This window comes from Xiphophorus hellerii, chromosome 19 (assembly GCF_003331165.1).
Source record: "Xiphophorus hellerii strain 12219 chromosome 19, Xiphophorus_hellerii-4.1, whole genome shotgun sequence".
NCBI lineage: Eukaryota > Metazoa > Chordata > Actinopteri > Cyprinodontiformes > Poeciliidae > Xiphophorus > Xiphophorus hellerii.
Genome location: NC_045690.1, coordinates 21,243,042 through 21,265,300, shown reverse-complemented (window position 1 = coordinate 21,265,300; position 22,259 = coordinate 21,243,042). Strand labels below are relative to the sequence as shown.

The 22,259-nt window shown below is 42.4% G+C and overlaps 1 protein-coding gene across 18 annotated transcripts in view; it reads right to left on the bottom strand.

Moving 5' to 3' along the window:
- syne1b (spectrin repeat containing, nuclear envelope 1b) overlaps positions 1-22,259 on the bottom strand; it is a 105,928-nt gene that overhangs the window by 2,318 nt on the left and 81,351 nt on the right. For 13 of the 18 annotated variants that reach the window (XM_032547532.1, XM_032547541.1, XM_032547535.1 and 10 more), the window contains 21 exons: positions 16,309-16,503; positions 15,510-15,635; positions 15,251-15,406; positions 13,167-13,325; positions 12,669-12,835; positions 12,409-12,571; positions 11,901-12,088; positions 11,640-11,790; positions 11,289-11,471; positions 10,960-11,097; positions 10,571-10,762; positions 10,153-10,480; positions 9,124-9,192; positions 8,328-8,455; positions 6,124-6,250; positions 5,649-5,860; positions 5,307-5,507; positions 5,108-5,236; positions 4,806-5,018; positions 3,810-3,902; positions 2,241-2,299 (listed from right to left, as the gene is read on the bottom strand). In XM_032547532.1, the coding sequence (XP_032403423.1) occupies positions 2,241-2,299; positions 3,810-3,902; positions 4,806-5,018; positions 5,108-5,236; positions 5,307-5,507; positions 5,649-5,860; positions 6,124-6,250; positions 8,328-8,455; positions 9,124-9,192; positions 10,153-10,480; positions 10,571-10,762; positions 10,960-11,097; positions 11,289-11,471; positions 11,640-11,790; positions 11,901-12,088; positions 12,409-12,571; positions 12,669-12,835; positions 13,167-13,325; positions 15,251-15,406; positions 15,510-15,635; positions 16,309-16,503 (3,377 nt within the window). Of the gene's footprint in view, positions 1-2,240; positions 2,300-3,809; positions 3,903-4,805; positions 5,019-5,107; positions 5,237-5,306; positions 5,515-5,648; positions 5,861-6,123; positions 6,251-8,327; positions 8,456-9,123; positions 9,193-10,152; positions 10,481-10,570; positions 10,763-10,959; positions 11,098-11,288; positions 11,472-11,639; positions 11,791-11,900; positions 12,089-12,408; positions 12,572-12,668; positions 12,836-13,166; positions 13,326-15,250; positions 15,407-15,509; positions 15,636-16,308; positions 16,504-22,259 lie in introns of those variants that run through there. The other 5 variants (XM_032547549.1, XM_032547538.1, XM_032547546.1 and 2 more) reach the window with 4 other exon arrangements.

The window sequence follows — 22,259 nt, the reverse complement described above, 5'->3', positions numbered from 1 at the left end:
AGTAAAATACATCACTCATTGTTGAGCGAATCTAAATGTTCCTGGTAAACGACTGAGGATGAAATTATTTAATCTCAGGGTCATAAACTTTGCATTATGGAGTTATCTTATTAGGCTGATTCCTAAGAGATCTGCACAAGTTTAAACAGGTATAAAACACTAAGTTGTAAGTTAGGACAAGGAAAAAAATATAACTTAAGGAAAACATTAGTAATATTTATACTCTCATTAGTACTTAACTCTTTGTCCAATCAATTTTATAAGGAGTCTTCAATGAATTAATCACACAGACATCTTTGGAAAAAATATTCTATGTAACAAGAGCTTGTTGCTTTGTGATATTTTTCACACTGCTCCAGTTCTTGGAGATTTGTAAAAGTCGTCTGTATATTTTAATGATGTCACATTCCTAAAAATGCTCAACGCTGAAACAACCCCACAAAAACAAACGTGATGAACTTTACAGCTTCTGAGGGAGGGGAGAATAATCCATACACCACAAGACCCAAAGAGTCCATCGTCAACAAATTATCTCCAGTATGTTATGCTACTTTTAGCTAAATCCATAGTTTGTTTTCTGGAAATGACGTTGTGTCAAAGCAATGTACATTAAATTAATACAGAATTATTTTGTATTAACTTAAACCCATCTAGAGCTTAACAGGACTTGCTAAGCCAATGGTTATGGTGCGTTCACATCAAAAACGCGTCCAATGCTTCAAGTTCAACGAGTGTGCACCTTGACATTTTGCTCTACACTTAGAGTTTCGCGCGTCTGGTTTACATTCAAAGTCTACGTGGAGGCGCGTCAGATGTGTCAAAATCGCTCCAGTCGTTTTTCGTTGCCGGCCTATTTGTCAGACGCTCTTGATGAGTCAAACGCTCAAAACACTCCAAACGGTTCAAATTGCGCCGCACTAGACCCGTGAAACGCGGCGCAGCTGCTGGCCTCGACGCGCCTCCACATAGACTTTGAATGTAAACCAGACGCGCAAAATGCGTTTGGTGTGAACGCACCATTAGGCTTTGTTTTACTGTAGTGTTTACACAGGGGTCCTACCTCGCCACCGAATGCGCATTCATAAAAAGCAATGCAAAAAAAGACTGAACAACACAGGTCTGATTTTTTTCAAATGAGACTCGGGCCACTTGGATCTCCGATACGTATCCGATTCATATGCGGCCTAACGCCCAGGTCGCATTCATCCGACCTGAACGTCATTGTCACTCAACAAACATCACTATTCTGGGTCCTGATAGGTGCAAGCAGGAAGAAAAACAGCTACCAAATAAGGATCAAGTTGTTGATATGCTGCTCCAGTCGGACAACAACTTAAAAATCGCAAGATGCTCTTCACCGTTAGGATCCATGTTTACTTCTGTAAGTAAACATGGATGAGCACTTCTTCTTTTTATGGGGGTTGGCAAAACTCTTTCGGGTCATTTTTCCATTCACACTGGAGAACACATGCAGGTCGCATATATTTGGAAATGTGAACAGCCACGGTAAAAAAAAAAAAACTGGTTTGACAAAAAATGGGAATTGGGTCACTTCAGGCTGCAGTGGGAACAAAAATTTCCACTATGCTTCCTAAAAATTAGCATGTTTTCAAGGGATAATACAATCAGTGAACACATAGACAATCTTATTAAAGGTCAACATGAAGTTTTCTTATGTTGTTACCAAAACGTCTCCCTTTAACGCCTCACAAATGGACGCCTGAGAGGCAAGACGCACAGATGACAGACTGAGGAACAGAGATGGAAAGTCAGTGAGGTAGAAGCAGCAGTGAAGAACCAGCACACACACGAGGTAAGAGTGAAAGCGCTAGAGAGAAAGGGAAGCTGCAGCTTTTGCATTGTTCATTGCAGACATTTATTGGCTCGACACCTTCAAAGAAAAAGGGGGAGTTTGCTGGCTTGCTTGCGAGAAGTGTTGTTAGCTGTATATTAGATAAGCAGCCGAGGACACAAGAAGAAGAAGAAGCCTATTCCGCGTAAAACCCTTTCCTGGGTGGATGTTTGGCCTGCAGCTCACCTCATCGTCTAACCTACACAGAGCACCCAGACTGGCAGAAGATGATGGAATTCACTATCATGAGCCGGCAAAAGGGTTAACACGTGAAATAGGGACTAATGCAGAAAGGGTGTGTACATTAGAGAGCCCGGACTAGCCTCCCAGTGCATCATGGGTGGAGTTCCATTATCTTCTAGGTGTGCTAGAAGCAACAAAAAGGTACCTGTGGTGTGGACTGCTCACAGACGGTCCAGGCTGTGACAGACTACATTTGCCCCGTTGCTGTTTGCAATGAACAGGGGAGGGGAGGGTGAAAGAAAGAAAGTATGTTTCAGTCCACGCAAATCAAGACAAAGCTACTGATGAAAAGACAACCCAAAATGAAAGAAGAGCAGCAAAAACAAGAACAAAAATCAGACATGAGTATGAGAGATTTCGTAACTCATAACAACAAGGAATCTGGCTTTTTCAAAGTGTGTTTTTGGTTACTTTGAACGGCTTCCGCCTGTGAGGAAGCGACTGCAGATCCGAAGTTGCTACACAGGCAATGTGATGCATGACTCTCTTTTGGTAACAGTGACATTAATAAGACATAATAAAAGCAGTGGCACCCTTATTTGGACTGACTTGACAGTATTCTGATATTATTGTTGTGCCTTGCAAAAGTACCCTTACCCCTAACACGTTTCTACATCCTGTCACTTCACAACCTCAAGTTTCAATGTTTCATTAGGATCTTATGCGATAGAACAACACAACGTGGTGCATATTTGTAAAAGGAAAAGACAGTGTCGATTACCAAAAATCCTCCTGGAAAAACATTTGCTTATATAGGAAATGGAAGCTGATCAGTAGTGATGGAGGGATGAATGGAGCTACAAACAGAGCAATGCTGGAGAAAAACACATCTGGAGCTGGAAACTAAACACATCACCAGTGCTAAAATGGAAATAACCCAGTTTGAAACCTATGTCAACTCTCACAAATTACAGATTGGACGCCAGGCATTCAATCTGCCTCAGCTTAAACTAAGACAAACTGTTAAAAAATTCAGACCAGATGTGCAACAATGGTAGTTAAAGTTGGTCCTACAAAGTATTGACTCAATGATACAAACGCACACCTCACTCGTCAGATTTTTATTTGTGCACATTTTTCTTCCCGGTCGTAAGTATGAACTACATTCTGTTGACCTTTCACATAACACCTAAACAAAATATATTGAATTTTTTGGTTGTAACAAAACAAAATGTGGAAAAGGTCAAAGGATGAATCCTTTTGCAAGGCATTTCTAAGACAACCGTGGTATTGTTTTTGTCAAATTCAAAAAGAATCTCATTGGTAGATTTAACAACTCCATCACAGCCAGTATGACTGAGATTAACCGTATAGAAATTAAAATAAATGTACAGAGGAGAAGAAGTTAGAGGGAAATTCTAGGGAAAACGTTTTAGTATGGAAATGAAGGAAAAGTAAAAGAGAAGAAGGGTAAAAAAGTACAAAAGTTTTGAACCAAAGAACAAAAAAAATAACATCAAAAAGTAAAAATAAAACGTCCCAGTTTCCCAAGGAAGATACATGCAGGAATATTAAATGGTTTGAAAGGGGTTTGGGACTTAAATGGTATAAAAGGGTATGGCGGTGTGTAAACATTTAAAGGAGAGATACTGGGAAGACGGGGGTGAACTGGGCCATCGACGGGGCTGCTGGGGCGTTTGGCATTGTGTTACAGACGAGTTATCAAACTCCTGTTTCTACTGGGACTCCGTAAACAGCAAGAGGTGAACATTACCGATCGCGACCGACTCGGTGTGCTCCTTCCTGATACCGGACTGAGGGAGCCAGACGTGTCCAACTCATCAGCAGACGACCAAGAAGACAAATCCTGAAGATAAACAACAAAAAAAACATCCGCAAATACAAAAACAGAAGCACAAAGACGGCGAGTATTACAATATGTTAGGCCTTCTGTGTACCAGAGCTGAGCATTTGCCAAAAAATCTGATTTGATTGGATTCATCTGAGTTTAATAAAGGTCTTCATGTGACCTTTTAATAAAAGAATTACAAAGAGCAAAAACTATTTTGATAGAGGTACAAAATGTGAACTTCTTCTGTTGGGTAACTGAGTTTAAACTCTCCTGCAGCAAATAAACCTGAAACGTGTTGGAAAATTTAACATGTCAGATCTTAAATCAGGGTTGTACAGATTCAAACAAGACATGTTATTTTATCTGACAGACCCACAAAAAGTAAAACAAGACTGAAGTGGAAGTTTATGAATAAAAATCTGGTATGCATATGTATTCAGACCCCATTACACTGACAACCCTAAACATATTTGGCAGAAAAAGTAAAAGAAAAAAAATGCCCATCACCCTGAACACACCATCTGTTGTAGCATAAGCTCATACATGGTGGTGGCAGGATTATGCTGTGGGGATGCTCGTCTCCAGCAAAAAGAGGGAATAGAAGAATTTAGAAAAACATGTTTACGTGTCAAAAATGATGTCTAAAGCTAATTGAGAATATGGCAAAAAATGCTTTAACGCAGTCTGAGCTTTAGGTTTTTTGAAAGGAGGAATGAGCAAAAACACATATGCTACATCCAGGATTTGTACTTGTGGAAAATGTGACACCAATTCATCATTTTCCTTGAACCACAAATGTATGCACTGGTTGATGATGATCTAATGGATAAAATGCCAATAAAACCCCCTGAAATTTGCAGTTGTGGAATAAAATGTGAATAATTTTGCAGGTAACTGTATGGGAATGAGTCGATGTACCTGCTGGCTGCTTGTGATGTCCAGAGTCCTGGAGAGCTCTCTGAGGTCTCGGGTCACTTCCTTCAGCAGCAGCTTGAGTCGGTTCCCGATGACATGAACCTTCTCCTTGGCCTCCAGGCAGTCGCTGCCCTGAGAGTTGACCAGCAACTGGAGGGACATGTCCTGCAGTGGCGCCACTTTCAGCTGCGAGTCCAATAGCTCCTGGCGGATTTGCTGTCGGATTTATGACGTAAACTGAATTAAAATATGCGAATGTAATGCAAAGGTAACATGGTTAAACAATAATCTTTACTGTTTTGTACCGTGAGTGTCTTGTGATGTTCGTGAAGGGTATCGCTGTCCTGGATTGGGTCAATTGGGACAATCTCATTCCTTCGGCGATCAATATTTTCCAACCAGAGGAGCAGACCGTGACTCATTTCATGAAAGTCCTGTGGGACATAAATGTTAATACGGAACTGCTGGTTAAATTCGTAAATAAATAAGACAACATGCACTTACTTGACACTGCATGAGAGCTTCCTGTAGCGAAGTCCTCCATTCGTCCAAAGAGCTGCCCAGTTTGTCCCAGCTGTTGTTCATGTCCTTCAGTTTGGCCTGCAGCTCTCTGGACTCCTCCGTGTCCGTCTGCAGAAACTCGGCACTACACAGGTTGATGGAAAGTACGATAGCTTTGCGCTTGTCATACGCCTTCTGCAGCTCCTAGAGTCAAACATAAACGTCATAGAGCAGGAGAAAATCAGGCAACATGGACACAAAGTAATAAAACAGAAAGATTTTTAGTGTTTAAAATAATTAAATTGAGCAAATAATGTCAGAAAAAAAAGAATCTGATTTAATTACCTTAAGTTTTTTGATGCGTTGCTTAATTATCTGGATGTCTGTGCTGACGTCCAGTTTCCGCTGCTGCTCCAGCTCTTCCTCCGTTTCCCCCAGCCAAGTCCAGATGTTATTCAGGTCAGAGTTCAGCTGCTGCCACTGTTGCTGGTTCTGCTTGGAGCGCATCTCTTTACTGAGATCCTGAGCCTGCAGGAGCTCCCAGCGCTCAATCACACCTGGGTCGAAGGGGGCAACAGGAAAGAACAGAAAAGATTTGATGAAGGTAAATATAAACCAATAATGTCACACAAAGCATTTATTTTGAGTGTGTGCTGCATTTTCACACAGATGGGAGAAAGAAGCACAGCAGCTTAGCTCGTATTTTGTGATACTGACAAAGAAACAAAAATATATAATTCAAGATTATACAGAACAACTAAACTGTGAAGCATGATGTTGCTGAAAACATGTGGGTATCTCGGTTTTATTGTTATATTACCTGAAGTCTGGGACTCTGAGCTACTTGGGTCCGCCAGTCCAGACACCGCATCCTCTTCCTCTTTCAGCTCAGAGCCCATCCTCTTCACCGTGTCGATGCTGCCACGACACTCACCCAGCAGTCGCATCTGCGGAGTAAATACAGACTCGCTTGAAGAAAACTACCAGATTATTATAACAAGCACTTATTACCATGATACCATTATTTACCTTGATAGAATTAAAATAATAACCTATATAAATACTAATCAGTATGTTTCTGAGTATGCTGAAGGAGGCCCTGCTGAAGGACGCAGAGACAGCCGGCGCCAGCTTGTTCTAATCAGACGGCTGCTCAGCAGAAGGACATCCTATTCTTCATGTTTGTAATAAGATAGTTTATAGCGCAATGGTGCTGATTAGCCTTATTCAGTCATACTGTTCGTAGTAAATGTTCTAGTTTATCTTATGAAACTGTGAATCACGTTGCAGCTGCATATGTTTTGATAAGAGCTGAAACATGCATGTAACTTGGGAATGAATGAAATAAAAAGAGAGGGTGCGGCAGGACGTATTTTCAGAGCGGGTCGAGATTGTAACTTGAGTTTGTCTCTGTCCGTTCTCCTCGTGAGTAAAAAGAAACTAACCCACTCTTGTCTTTCCTTGTGTCTGTATTTTGATGTTCTAGGTGCATAAACCTGACATACCTTTAAACGTAAAGACTGCCTTTAGGTGAAAATAACTTTTTAACCTGGTAAAAATGACTTCATAGGAACACCTTGACAAAGTATTCATGCCTCTTTAACTCTTCCAAGTTTTGTCAAGTTATAATCACAAACCTTTACAAAAGTAGTTGGAATTTTATTTGATAGATCAACTCTAAAATGCAAATATTATTAAGTGGAAGGAAAACAATGCAAGTTTTTTTTCCTCATAGAAATATGAAAAGTGCAACATGAACATGTATTCAACCCCTCTGAGATTTTATAGGACCAACTTTTACTACACTGCACAATGTTTGAAATTTGCTTTCACAAATGTTCCCATTTTTCCCATTCTTCTCAAAGTAAGCCACGTTGAATAGAACGTATATGTAAACATAATTTTTTAAGTTTTGCCACATAGCATCAATTGGATTCTGGTCTGGACTTTGACTAGTCCATACTAACACTTGAATGCGTTAGATCTAAACCAGGAGTGTCAAACTCATTTTCATTTTGGGCCAAATCAAAAATCTGAATGTTTTATCAATACATTGTGCCAGAATGTATTGATAAAAGCAATTCAACTGTTAAAATAGTAATAAATAGCTGTTTGTTTCAGCATTCAATAAGTGTTTCTTAAAATTAAATAATTGCTAATCAGTTCTTCCAGGGTTTTGTGACTGTTTTGGGGTTTTTTTGCAATCAAAATTTTTTGTGTGAAGATTTTGTGGTACTAATTTAGAAATATTTGTAAGGAATTTTGTACTAATGTCAAATTTGACTTTTTGCTACTTGTCATATCAATCACAGACTATAACTTGACATCAAGTAAGGCTGAGGCAGCAGTCACTTAAACTCAATGTTTTTGACCATTGTTGAGAAAAATTTGCAGTAAAAATCAAAAAGAAAATGTGGGGATCTGTTGATCTTGTGTGAATGTTGCGAATTTGTGAAAAACTGAAGACTCATAGATATAATTTGGAGTCTATGGCTTTTTACTATGGAGGGTCAGATTTGAGTTTGACACCTGTGATCTAAACTATTCCACTGAATCTTTGGCTGGATACTTAGAGTTCTTGTCCTGCTGTAAGGTGAATTTCTATCCAGCTTCTGATCCAATCACACCTGCTTTCCTGTCCCCGCTAAAGCCAAGAATTCCCACAGCATAATGATGCCACCAACATGAGGTATTTAACGTAACGTGCAGAGTTCATTTTTTTCCCCCTAAAACACATTTTGGTCTCTCCTGGTGTGTTTTTTGGTCCTCACAATGCTGCTTTCTGAGGGCAATCGGTTGCATTTTTTTTTTTTACCTTTCAAATTTCAGGTTTTAATTTGTAAAACGTTTTTGAAATACTTGCATTTTATTCTATTCACTTTGTTGCTATAGTAAATAAAACACATGGAAGATTTCAGCTGTGACATGACATGCGGAAAAAAAAATGTAGAGGTATGAATACTTTTGCAAATCAAGGAAATAATCAGATGCAACATCGAGAATGTAGTTGTGAGAGAGACATACGTAGCCCATGTATGATGCATCTGTTTCTGTGCTTAAAGGAGTGCGGCTGCGACTGCTGTCCAATTGCTGCAGGTGGGAACGGCTGACATCAAGAGGATGCATATGAGAATCTGCTGAGGCAGCCTCTCCTGTTGACACAACAAGAACTGATCACCTTCAAGTAAACATGCCAAGTAACCATGCAAAGTGATTATCTGAAATGTACAGTGATTTACAGTCCAAGAGAAGGTGGACCTGTTCAGACAGAGAAAAACTAGACAAAATGTAAAAGATGAGAAACGAGGAGTGCAGATTGGTTTTCCGGACAGCCTAGTTAGCGGTGTCTGCTACAGTTCAAGTCTTAGGGTCAGCTGGGATCAGGAGGAGGATCCTCAATTTATGAGAACGACCATTTAAAAGCGCAAACAAATCTGCAATCCTTTAAAAAGAATAAAGAAGTTGCTCACTGTGACAAAATAAACAAACAAACAAAAAGCAAAACATGCTTTTCTGAAACATAAAAAGAATCCAAACAGGTTAGCTACCCAGCAACACTGCAAGTCAAATGAAAGAGCAAGTTAGAAAGAAGATTTAGGCTGAACTCCATTTCTGTTCTTTTGAGTGAGAACCCAAAACCGGGAGCAGGAAGTTACAGAGGAAATGGAATTCACCCTATACCACGGTGTTAGAAAGAGCTACTATTAGTGACGGTGTATAAGTGAAATCAACACAAATCAACCAAGCCGGTGAGAGGACTACAGGGCTATTTGGAGTAGTTATTTCTGGGCCCAAACAAATGCATTATGTTTTTGCCTACCAGTGGAGGACCTCAGAGTTTGCTCTGTTAGTTTAACAAAGGCCTCAGGGCTCTCTGGAATCACTACATCTGGAAGAAACATTGTACAGTACAAACACTTAGCACTGGGCTTCACACTATGTTACCAAATTAATAGATGAACCAGGAATTCGTCTGTATTTAGCCTGAATTACATCATCATATGAAGATGGAGTTTGCTGAAATATCCAATTGAAAGAAGGATCTTATGAGAAATAACTTTTATTTAGAGATGCACCAAGAAATCAGAGTGTCAATCAACAATGTAATCTATGCTCTGCCAGGTGGAAATAACCACAACAATCTTCGCTTTGTATGTTGTTACTGAGTGAAGAAAATTTGTATCAGAGGTGTTTAAAATGAACCAGAGAGATAAAACTAGTTATTTAAAAGAAAACTGTATTTTCTACGATGTGTCGGGAAATGGCTGGGGCTTGTTCAGGATGCAAAAGAGAGAGAGAGAGCAAAACTTTCAGCAGAGAACAGGAAGGCTTTTGCTCTCTGAGCTTTCTGTCTCTGTCTGCTCTCAAACAATTAGATTTGGGAATGCTAGCAGTTTTTTTTTATTTGTCAGTTGTGCTAAATTCCAGAGCATTTTCACAAATAGACAGCTCTTTTAGCTGCACTATCTAAGCTAATCTCAAGTTAAAGGTGCTTTAAAAAAACACCAATAATGATTCTACTTCTTAAAAACTTAACAGATGAGTGCTAAAAAATATTTCAACGCTATTTAATAGTTATTAAAGAAAAATCATAACAAGCTAAAACAAAGTCAAATTTTTGCAATAACAGGAAATCATCCCTGTGTATCTGTACTTCTGACTTCAAAATGTTTTGTAAGGTCACTTTCTGTTTCCTAAACCATACTTATAACTTAAAATGTATGACTGGATCCATATTTGTAGCTTTCTGGATTTACAGGTTGCTAAATCCTAAATCCTTTTGAAATGTGTAAGCTCCTGCCTGTAATTTAAATTTATGTTCAAATTATTTCATTCGTCTGTAACTAACCTGACAGGCCAGAGGCAGGGCGTTGCAGGAAGTCTCCCTCCTCGCTCTGCTGCTCTCTCAGGGCTCTGCTGGCACTCTCAAGGCCACGGCTCAGGTCATAGTCATGGTCCCACTCCAGGGGGATGGAGTCCACGCTCGCAGGTGTGTCCCTGCCGGATCGTTCGGCCCGAAGCTGGGCGGCCAGGGAGGCCGAGCGCCCGGAGGAGGGCAGGGGTGAAAGGAAGCCATCCCCCAAACGTTCATTCCACGGTAAGCTGGACAAATCTCCAGGTTCGTCCAGCTCAAGCTCACGGTCCGAGAACGATACTTCAGTATCATCGTCTGCAAGCTAAAACCCCCCCAAAAAACAAAATTTCAGTTTGGTAAAGAGCAACGAATTTCAGTTTATTAATAGCAAAGCTTTTTTTTGAGCTCTTACTGGAAGACGAATGAGCTTTTTGTAGTAGCGTTCCACTCGCCCAAACACTTCCTGACAGTAACGCTGAAGCTCCTCCAGTTCTTCCTCTATGACCGCAGCATCCAGAGGCTCACTTTTCTCTATCAGTGCCTCCCCCTGGTGGAAGATGTGCTCAATCTTGGCTGTCGTCAGAGAAATCTCCTGCTGGAACGACTGGTGGGGGTCAAATGATAGTTTTAGTCAAAATCACTTATCAAGACCTTAACATTTTTAAATGAGGGGTGTCTCAACTGTTCAAAATGCATTTTTAAGAGTACCTGCTATAGTTACTTCTAATCTGCATTACCATACTATACCTTAGTCATACTGTACAATTCTACATTATTCTCAAATAATTGAGATAAACTTACCCTGAGTTGTTTGATCTTGGCTTGAATGTCACACTCTGAGAAATGCTCAATGTTCGTCAGCTGAAGGTCCATCTCTGTCAGCCAAACTAAGATGCCGTCTCTGGCCGTCTCAAACTCCTCTCTCTGATTTATAAAGTGCTGCATTAATTGAAAAAATTAAAAAGTTACACCACTTTTATACTATTACACCAAATAAAAATATTTACTCGTGCAGTATCCAGTGTGCTAAGTTCAACAAAGTCTTTATGTTTGATCAACTTGTTGATAAAAATAAGTGAAGCTAGTAATTATAAAAATATAATTTTATGAAAAGGAAAAGCATATCGTGCCTTGAGCCTGCGAAGGATGGATGCCACCCTTTTCTGCAGGTTGTCCCATCGCTGATTGGCATCGTGAGCCATTTCCCTCAGACGACACGAGGCGTCTGTGCGGTTTTCTCTGGCCAGGCGGCGATATTGCTTGTTGATTAATTCGAGCTGGGTCAGGCTTTCATGAACTTGTCTCTGGAAGGTCTGCAGAAACACAAACATACAGCCATATTCAGTAAATTAGAATATGCGTCTGAATGCGTCTCAATTGTTTTCTTGCAAAACAGCTGAAGCACATTAGCACTTGCTGCCTAATTTAATATTAAAATATTCCATAGAAAAGTAATGCAGTACACAGGAATGTTGATGTACCTCAAATTTCTTCAGCTCCTCCTTGGCTACTGTGTACAGCACACCAGATGAGTTGGGCAAAGCCGCAGTTTTCTCTGAAGTGGCCAGCCACTCCTCAAAACGTGCAAAGTCTTCCAGAAATTTCTGCCATAAACGCCATGTCTCCTCAATCCTAAAAGAGGATAATTCCAGAAAAAAGGAACAACAATTCTGATTAAGGAGAGGAACTTGTTAGACATCCAAGGTATCTGTTTCTATTTATGTGATAATATGACTGATTACTTTAATCTCCTCTCCATGGACAAGGCACAGATGCTCCTCCAGCGGCGATCAAGGCTCCGTGTCGCCTGCTGGATTGAGTCACACTCTGTGTCGGTGGCACAAGCATCACAGTCGTGCAGAAGTACCTCACATAAATTCAGCACTGAAGCCACTCCGGTGCTGTGCTTCTCTATGTCACGCTGAAGCTCCTGATGGTTAAAAAAATATGTATACATTTATACTTGCATTAAAAAATTGACAGGTAGCAGCGAAGAAATAACCAAGAAAGAGATACAATTATTTGCAAAATTTTTGTTATAAGGTCTTATTTGATTTCGTAGTAATTTGGTTTAATTTAAAAGAATTTAGTTTTATATTTTTGTTTTTATTCAAAAGTAGAATTCGATGCTTGCTTCTCCCTTATTTAACAGACAAATTAGATAAACAGGTAGATGTAAGCAATACGATAAACAAAACTACAGCTGCTCTGTGCAATATTTCCTATTATTGATCACTTAAAAACACACACCTGCTGCAGATCGAGCTTCCTCTGAATCTCGTGGAAGTCGCAGGAGTCGTAGGCGATGGGTTTAGAAAGCTCCGCCTCGATGTGGGCGAGCCAAGAGCGCAGGCTGTTCATGTTCTTATCCAGCTGCTGCACGGCGACCAACGTTTCCTTCAGCTTCTTCACTCTGTTGACATTAGTTTCCAGTATAATTACAAACTAAATATTCCAGCAGAGAATGAAGGTAAAAACACTTCCATCTGTAAATGCTAATGTCTCTTTACCGAGCTCCAATGAGATCCAAGAGATGTTGCCAGCGGTCGCTGACTTTGTTGAGCTTTTGTTCAATTTCAGTTGCTTTAGTCTGATGACTGGCCTTGGCCAGGCGCTCTCCAAGCCGATGCAAATGCTTCTTATTCTCCTCTGCAACTGTGATCTCCTCCTGGTAATCCTGCAATATAATTCAAAACAATCAGGCAATTAAAAAAAAAATAAAAATAACACTTTAAACACGGGTTTTACGACTGGGACAGTTCTGGTGTATGACTTGAAAATAATTTTTAAACAAACAGCCACAAAGGCTTGCAACAATTAAGACATGCATAAAAGTAAAAATGCTGAGAAATGTAATAAAATAGCTAGACATGAGGAAAAGCTTCATATTGACAAGACTGCTGTAGTTCCATAATGAAGTATTAAAAAACCAATCTGATCTAAACATTTTTAATAAATGGCACACAAAGGGAAAGTGTCTGCACTCATCGGTTGACACATCTCCATACCTTGTGGAGCTTCTCGATCATCTCCTCAATGCTGATGTCTCCATTTTGGGCCACCTTATTCTCCATGTTGGTCAGCCACTCACACAGCTCCTTGTACTTCTCGGTAAAAACGGTCCACTCATTCAGCTTCTCGCTCACCTGCTGCCTGCGCAGGGAAAGCTGCAGAAGCACAGCACCGCATGTGAAGTCGACCTACACAACTTAGCTTAGTCCATAAAAGCAACAAACCAGTGCATGTCGTGCTAAGACATGCAAACAAAACACGAAAAGCCAAAAAAGGAAGCAGTGTTACAGAAATCGTTGAAACATGACTGCCATTTGCGTTTCACAACGCGTTTGTGCTTCTGAGCTTCCTGTGAGAGCAATTTTATCTACGAAGCACAGGAAGCAACTCAAAGCAGAAAATCTTGAGGTTTCAGCAACACTAACTTTGCAATGGCGCAGCCAGAGACAGAAACATGAACAAAGATCTGTAAAATGAAACTGTCATCGGTTTGAAACCCTTGTTCAAAACTAAATAAAAAAAGTATAAACTAGACAAGTAACCACCATATAAATACTATAGTCTATTCCCTATTTTTAAACCTATATTATGAATGGTAGCATGATGTAATGGTGACTGTGGATCAACGTTCATCTTAGTTACCTGTACATTTATTTTTATCTTTAATTAAAGTTTTGACATTAGCAACACCTTGTGGTTTCCTGAGGGACTACATACTCATCAATAAGTCATATGTCATCCTAGTAATATGTACTGCATTAGTGACCAACACAAAGTACTGCAAAATTATAACAAAATTCTATCTACAGTAAAATTACACATGGTTTTCAAACTCAAATAAAAATCTGAAAAGTGCGTCAGAGTCAGTTCTCTGTAAAACCACCTTTCACTATAATTACATCTGCAGATATTTCAGGGTCTCTACCAACTTTGAACGAGATTTAAATTCTTTACCCGTTCTTTGTGAAATACCTCAAGCTCAGTCAGACTGAACGGAGTTTCTTTCTTACAGGATTGCAGTTTAATTAGCTCCATCTTCTTATCAGCTCTGACCAAATTTACTCAACTCATATTTTATTCAGACACTTAAGATTTGAAGCAGATCAAAATGCAGAACAGGTCAGTAAAAGAAGGTTATTAATTATACATAGAACAACACAGATAGTAATACAGTACAAGGGGGCATGTGTGAATTAAACTAACCCCAAGTTAAAAACCAAAGAAATTTTATCTGTTGTTGTCACTGAGATAAAAAAAAGAAATACTAATTTTTTCCACGTTAACTTAAGGTTAAAAACAAACGCCCATGGAATACTAATAATAATTATAATAAAAGAAAACAATAGGAGGGCCCAAAATGGATCCTTGAGGGACACCAGAACTGAGTGGAGAACTTGCTGAGGAGAATTCAGATAACTGAACTGAGAGGCTCTGACCAGACAGTTAGGATTTATACCAAGAAATATCTTATATGTGTCTTCTATGTCCCCTACATGGCCTGAGGCAAACTGCAAACAGAGGTGCTCGTGCCTTTTAAAAAATTTTTTTTAAACAACAACTCTCTTCTTCTGGTCACTTTTCTATAAAGGGGAGATGTGTAGAGACCAGGATATATTGTTCTATCTACAGATTCTCCCAACAACAGTATGGATCTCTCCACGTCCTCTAAAGTCACCAAACAGGCAGAATCTCTGATAAATTTTTCCTTTTCAATAATGGATTTAATACCACTCAATTAGATGTTCAAAGCTTGGCTGAAATCAAATGAATGCCTAGCATACCAGACTTTTTCTTAAAAACAGAATACAGAACAAAAAAGCATATAGTTTTCTTCTGTAACAAGCATGCACTAGCTTATAAGTTGGTATATAAGAGCCCATCGGCTAGCATAATAAAACCCATTGATGTTTGTGGTTATAACAAAAATATCTTTGAAAAAGGCAAAGGGTTCTGAATACTTTTGTTAAAATCATATAAAATGTAAGTTAAGGGTTAGTCTACGTTAAAAAAAGACAGCTGTTCAGGTCATCAGCTAGAAAGATGCAGATATAAAATGACTCAAACATAGAGAGGACTGTACCTGGTGGCAGATTTCATCCCACTGTCGATGCAGAAGTTCAATTCGCTCCTGCAGAACAGAAAGATCCTCTGCGCTGATGTAACAAGATACAGACTCTCTCAGCAGAGTGAGATGAGCCAAATCTCCAGTCCAGCCTTCAAATGTGTTCTCCAAATCCTGTTAATAAGGGGACAAGATTTACTATCAGAGAATCCATTCGTAATCAGCCAGTTTCTACAATTTAGTTTTACTGAAAGACTAAAAACAGCCCTGCGGATACCTTGCAGCGCATCTGCTCGGCTTGGAGATCTTCGTGGTGATCAGGAAGAGGTTGAGACAGCTGCCGCTTGAAGGCTCTGAGTTTTTCAAGTGATCCTCCAATCCCCCTCTCGCACCTTTCCCAGTCCTGTACATGAACACAGATACACAGGTAACCTGTAGGAATAAAGGCACTAAAAGTCATGACGAATGACCTTTTGGGCTTTATTTATTTGTTTGTTTTATTTTCAGATGGTGACATTTACATTTCTGATGGTAAATTCAACGAGTACAGAATTGTATATATGAGTTAAGTTAAAAACAAAACAAAAACAACAAAAAAGTTCATTCCACCGCATATAACACTTTACTTATGACTCTACCTGGGACTTACTTGTAAAAGAAGAAATGAAGAACATAAAAACAAATAAAACTCCAGAGAGATGAAGTGTAGCATTACATGGAACTGTTGATCAGTTTTACAATAAATTGAATCAGTAAATCTTGATAATAAAAAAAAAGCAAACCAGAATCAAGTGGTATCCTTTCTGACATATACCGTTTGATATATTTTCCCCATTTATTCCAGGGCTGGAAAAATAATTTACCTTTAAACTGTGAATGTTATTTTTTTCCATCTTGTAAATACCTGCTACTATCTTTGCCATTTCTTGGACTTTTTTTTGTCGCATAAAATCAAAACTAAATGCAGACTACATAGCATTTGGAAAAATGTGAAATTTATACATAAGCACCAACGATGCAAAACCATGAATTTGTTCCATCTGTTCATTAAACTGTATGTATTCTGTTTGTTTTACCTTCAGAAGCGAGCTCAGCTCTTTCTTCTGTTCCTCTAGGCACGTGCTGGCTTGTTTCCACCTGTCCTGGATATCCGTCAGCTCCGTCTGCAGGGTCACCTCGGCTCGACCGTCTGCAGACAGGAGCAGCTGTCTGCCAGCCTCTATCGTCAAGATGTAGCTGCCCTGCTGACGCTGCAGCACCTTTTCCTTCAGCTGAAGAAGAAAGAGTGAATCTGATGAGGCGACAGAACCCCCAGCATCCTGCCCTACCAACAATTTCGCATATTTTGTTCAGTATTAAATGCAAAGCTTTAAAAAATGAACCACATGTTTTGGAGTTTTTCGTGTTACAACCATAAATGTTTTTCATTAAGATTTTGCATGTTTTGGATCAACACCAAGTAGAGAATAATTGTGGAGTGGAAGAAATTTTTTTTCCACAAATATAACTTTAGAAATAGTGGCATTTCTTTAGATACTGTGATATTACAAAAATAAAATCTAGCTTGACTTGAGAAGTCATGCAATAATTACTTATTAGAGTCCATGGTGTAATTTAAAAATATGTTCTATGAAGTTCCCTTTCAGTCGATTCACTCGGTACAACACATAGAGTATGGGATATCACGCCCTGCGTGGCCTAACTGAAGACACCTTTAATCACGCCGTAAGGCAAATGACGTGTGATGATGGGTGGCAGGCCCCGCCTGCATATAAATACACCCCCATCACAGTCATTATTCAGTTCTTACGCTCTTCACCTCGCTGAGAACACCTAACTTCAAATCCGTGCTTTCTAGCTGCTGCTAGCTAGCATCGCTCTTGTTTTCTTTTCCAAAACTAGCTTAACTGCTCCTGTTGGTGTTAGCTACTGCTGCCTTCTGGTTAGCGTGTCTACCCGCTGAGCGCTAGTTGTTTCTTCGGTTTGTCTATTTTTTATTTATTTTTTTTGGTTTCGTGGTTCGGGATGAGCACGAAGCAAAAAATGGCGAAGCAGAAGTCTTCCGTTCGCCCCTGTCCTCAGGAGTGCGGCTTCACGCTTCACGAAAAGGACCAGCACGAGGCATGCCCCGTCTGCCTTGGAATTGTCCACGCCAGAAGAGCGTTGTCGGAGCCGACCGCTTGTGCTTTTTGTAGCCAGCTTCGGCGCTCCACGCTTGAACGGCGGGTCAAGTTTGTGCAGAAAGTGCTGGGAGAGGCTACCGTGTCACAACAAGACCCCTTGCTGTCCGAGTCTAGGAATCCGGTTTCGTCCGAGTCTGACGAGGATGAAGGGGCCAAAGCTTCCACTTCCAGCTGGGCAGCCCCTGCTTCCAGCTGGGCAGACCATATGGAGTATGTGGACGGGTTAGCCGAAACGGTACAGGACGCAGCGCCATCTCATTATCACCTCGAGGCTCAGGGTGATGATGACGTGCTAGACATCGGCCTGGAAAGTCACAGTCTTTCGGAAGATGATGACGACTTTTCCGCGGGTCAGTGTCCATCTGCGGCCGCTTCATCCCCGGTGGGTCAGGACGACACATCGTTCCTTTCCCTTTGCCGTCGTGCAGCTGATAAGTTAGACGTCGAGTGGCCCACCCCTCCTCCTGCTCAGAAGGTGTCCCGTTTCACTGGATTCTACCTTCCGACGGAGCCAGCTGCGGTTAAAAACCGCCTGCCCATGTTCCCAGATTTTGTCTCGGAGCTAACGTCGTCCTGGAACAAACCGTTGTCCACGCGTGTTACAGTGCCTGGCTACGGGCAGTATGTGGACCTGGAGGGTGCTGACAAAGCGGGTCTGGTTAATTTACCACCGATGGAGGCGTCCTTGGCAGCTTACCTGGCGCCATCATACAACCATGGTGTGGGCGGCTCTGCCACCTTGCCCTCAAAACAATGCAGGTTTTCCGCATCTCAGTTGGAGAAGACCTATCGCGCTCAAGCAACCACTGCTCGCTCCCTGAGCTCGGCCACCATGCTTCAAACTTATCAAGCTATGTGCTTGTCCGAGCTAGGGGCTCAGATGCCTCCTGATAGCCATCTGATCCCCCTCTTAAATGAGATCAGAATCACTGCTGATTATATTCTTCGCACATCCCGCTGTGCTGCGCTCTCACTGGGGAGGGGGATGGCTTCCACAGTGGTTGCTCAGAGACACTTATGGCTAACGCTTTCTGACGTTCCCGATAGGGACAGGGCCATATACCTGGATGAGCCGGTGTCAACAGATGGGCTTTTTGGGCAGTCCCTTGATGCAATCCAAGCGAAGTTCGAGCTTAAGAAAAAGCAAACTGAAGCTCTTCGTTGCATCATCCCCAGACGTGACGCTAGGTCCAGGTCCAACATGAGCGCACGCAAGCCGGTGACGACACCGGCACCACCTAAGAGAGCAGCACCCCCCGCAGCTCTGAACACTACAATTTCACAGCCGTTGAAAAAGCATACTCCCCGCCAGTCGGCTTGGAGCAAAGGCCCCCCTCCGGGTTTTCAACGAGATTTGACGTCTCGGAAGAAAAAGCCTCAGTCATCCTAACGACGTGAGACGGCGTGACAACGGAGAGGCATCAGAAGCAGGGAGACCTGATTGCCGCCACTCATTCGTTTATGCGCAAAAGGCATCTTGTTTGTTCTGTTCAGGGTCCCAGCCCCAAGAGGCGCTGCGTTTTCCTAACACAGTCTCCCAAGCACAACACCCCAACGCACATACAATTTGCACTCTCAGCCCCAGGTTTAAGTGGGCTAAATGTTTCTCAAGTAACGAGAGAAAATGTTCTGAATGTTTGTGTAACTGTTCCACATGTTTCAATAAAGAGTGCAATTCCTTTGCCAAAAAGTCAAAATCAAAGCACTGTGTGCCACAGCGTGCACAACAGTCAAACGGAGCTACTCCTCTCCATCCCAGCAGAGGGCAGCACCTCCCCAACAGTGCATCAGGTCGGCAGTCTGGCTGCACGCGTACCCTTTTGGCGCGCATGCGCACTTTCCCCATGGATAGAAAGGACCGTTGCTACGGGTTACCGGTTGCAGTTCCGGATAAGACCGCCCAGGTTCCAATCAGTTATAAACACAACTGTGGGGACCGAAGCAGCCAGAGTTCTGAGAGACGAAATAAACACGTTGTTGGCAAAAGGAGCAGTGCGTGTGGTTCCCACTTCGGAAGCAAAAAGAGGTTGGTACAGCCGCTATTTTGTTGTTCCGAAGAAGGGAGGTGGGCTACGTCCCATCCTGGATTTAAGAGTGTTAAACAAGCACCTTCGCAAGTTCAAATTCAAAATGTTGACGCTGAGGCAACTTTTGAACGCAGTCGGCCCAGGCGATTGGTTTGCAACAATCGATCTGACGGATGCTTACTTTCACGTAGCAATACACCCAGAACACAGACGTTTTCTGAGGTTTGCTTTCGAGGGAATAGCGTACGAGTACCTGGTCTTACCCTTCGGTCTGTCTCTTGCCCCTCGCACATTTACGAAAATTGTGGAGACAGCGCTAGCCCCTCTCAGAGAAAAGGGAATTCGCATTCTAGCTTATCTGGACGACTGGGCTTTAATAGCCAGTTCCAGAGAGCAGGCTGCAGAACAGCTGCCGCAGGTGCTGTCCCACATTCAAGCGCTGGGTTTCTCGGTAAACTTTCAAAAAAGTTCACTGAACCCGAGTCAACAGTTCTCATTCCTGGGGCTGGAAATATGCTCCCTGTCAGCTCGAGCTCGTCTCTCAGAGCATCGTGTGACCGCGTTTCATCGATGCCTAGCTCAGTTTCAGTTGGGGTGCAAACTGCGCTTCCAGACTGTCTTGCAGCTGATGGGCATAATGGCCTCCATGATCGCAGTGGTGCCACTCGGACTGTTGAAAATGCGCCCAATACAGCGGTGGACACGCTCTCACCGGCTGTGCACGTCACGGCACCTGCACAGAAGGCTGACGATAACTGCTTCTTGCATGTCAGCCCTTCGCCCATGGAGAGAGCCCGGTCTGCTATACCGTGGGTCTCCAATCGGCAGGGTGTCCTTTCGCAAAGTGTTGTCCACAGATGCCTCTCTGAAGGGGTGGGGGGCAATATGCGATGGCGTTGCGGTGAGGGGGGTCTGGACATTATCCCAATCCAAGCTCCACATAAACTACCTGGAGTTGCGAGCTGTCCTGCTAGCTCTGAGGCATTTTTGCAAGGTTCTGATGAACCAGCATGTTCTGATAAGGACAGACAACACCACTGTGGTGTCCTACATAAACAGACAAGGGGGCACTCATTCACTTCCCTTGCTGAAATTATCTCACAGACTATTGCAGTGGTGCAGCATTCATTTTCTGTCTGTCAAAGCAACTCATATTCCAGGACACCTGAATTTGGGGGCGGATCTGCTGTCAAGGGGAGGCCCACTGGTGAGGGAGTGGAGACTACATCCATCCGTGGTTGTACAGATTTGGCAAAGGTTCGGCAAAGCTTCAGTGGATCTCTTTGCCACCAAAGCCAACACCCACTGTCCCCTATTCTTTTCCATAACGGATCACAGCGCTCCACTGGGAGTGGATGCCCTGGCTCACCCATGGCCCAATGTGCTTCTGTATGCATTTCCCCCAGTGGAAATGATTCTGCCAGTGCTAGAGAGAGTACGCAGATGGGGCCTGTCCTTGATTCTGGTGGCCCCTCGTTGGCCAGCAAAGTCATGGTATGCAGAAATAATCAGCTTGCTGGTAATGAAGCCCTGGAAACTCCCCGCCCGCAGGGATCTCCTCTCCCAGGCAGGGGGGGAAGTATTTCATCCACACCCAGAATTGTGGATGCTACATGCCTACCTGCTGAGAGGTCCAGCTTGTTAGCTAGAGGCCTTCCTTTAGATGTGGTTGCAACCATTCAGAGCTCCAGAGCAGCTTCCACGAGGGGGTTATATGTTTATGTGTTTTTGAACAGTGGTGTCACAGCAAAAACATTTCTCCCTTCCAGTGCTCCATTGTGGATGTTTTGACATTCCTACAGGAGCTAGTGGATAAGGGTCTCTCGTTCTCCACAATTAAAGTTTACTTGGCTTCCATCTCGGCTTGTCATGTTGGTCTTGATGGAGGGACACCAGGTGCTCATCCCCTGGCTGTGCGTTTCTTAAAAGGGGTCCGTAGACTGAGACCAGGGATAAAATCTAATGTTCCTTCCTGGAATCTTACTGTGGTCTTGGACGCTCTTTGTAGCACTCCTTTCGAGCCCCTTGAGTTGGTTGATTTGAAATTTCTATCATATAAGACAGCTCTGCTTCTTGCCTTGGCAACTACAAAACGGGTTGGGGACCTGCATGCACTTTCGGTGCACCCCTCTTGTGTTCAGTTTTCAGTTGATGGTTTAAGGGTCACCTTAAGACCAAATGCTGCATATCTCCCTAAGGTGATTCCTTTGGATTACAGCACAATGACCATTGAGCTTTCTAGTTTTTATCCCCCTCCTTTTGCTTCTGAAGAGCAAAGAAGGCTGCATTTTCTGTGCCCAGTGCGTGCACTGAGACTTTACATCAATCGTACTCAGAATGTGCGACTGTGTGATCAGCTGTTTGTGTGTTTTGCCAATCCGGCTAGAGGCAAGGCTCTCTCCAGACAGAGACTCTCTCATTGGGTCGTGGAGGCTATTTCTCTGGCTTACAACAGCAAGGGCCTCCCTTTACCTCATGGTGTGAGAGCACATTCAACCAGAGGTGTAGCGGCATCCTGGGCCCTTTTCAGAGGGGTCCCTGTGAGTGACATCTGTGCTGCAGCCAGCTGGTCTTCACCGCACACTTTTGTTCGGTTTTATCGTCTGGATGTGACAGCCCCTTCTGTGGCTCATTCTGTTCTTTCTGCTGGGTTGGAGGTTTCAAACTAGCTCAGTGCTTTTGTCTTAGGTTTGATGGCTGCTCCGCGGGGCGTGTATATATGTCCCATACTCTGTGTTGTACCGAGTGAATCGACTGAAAGGGAACGTAATGTTATGCATATAACTACTGTTCCCTGAAGGAGAGGAACGAGGTACA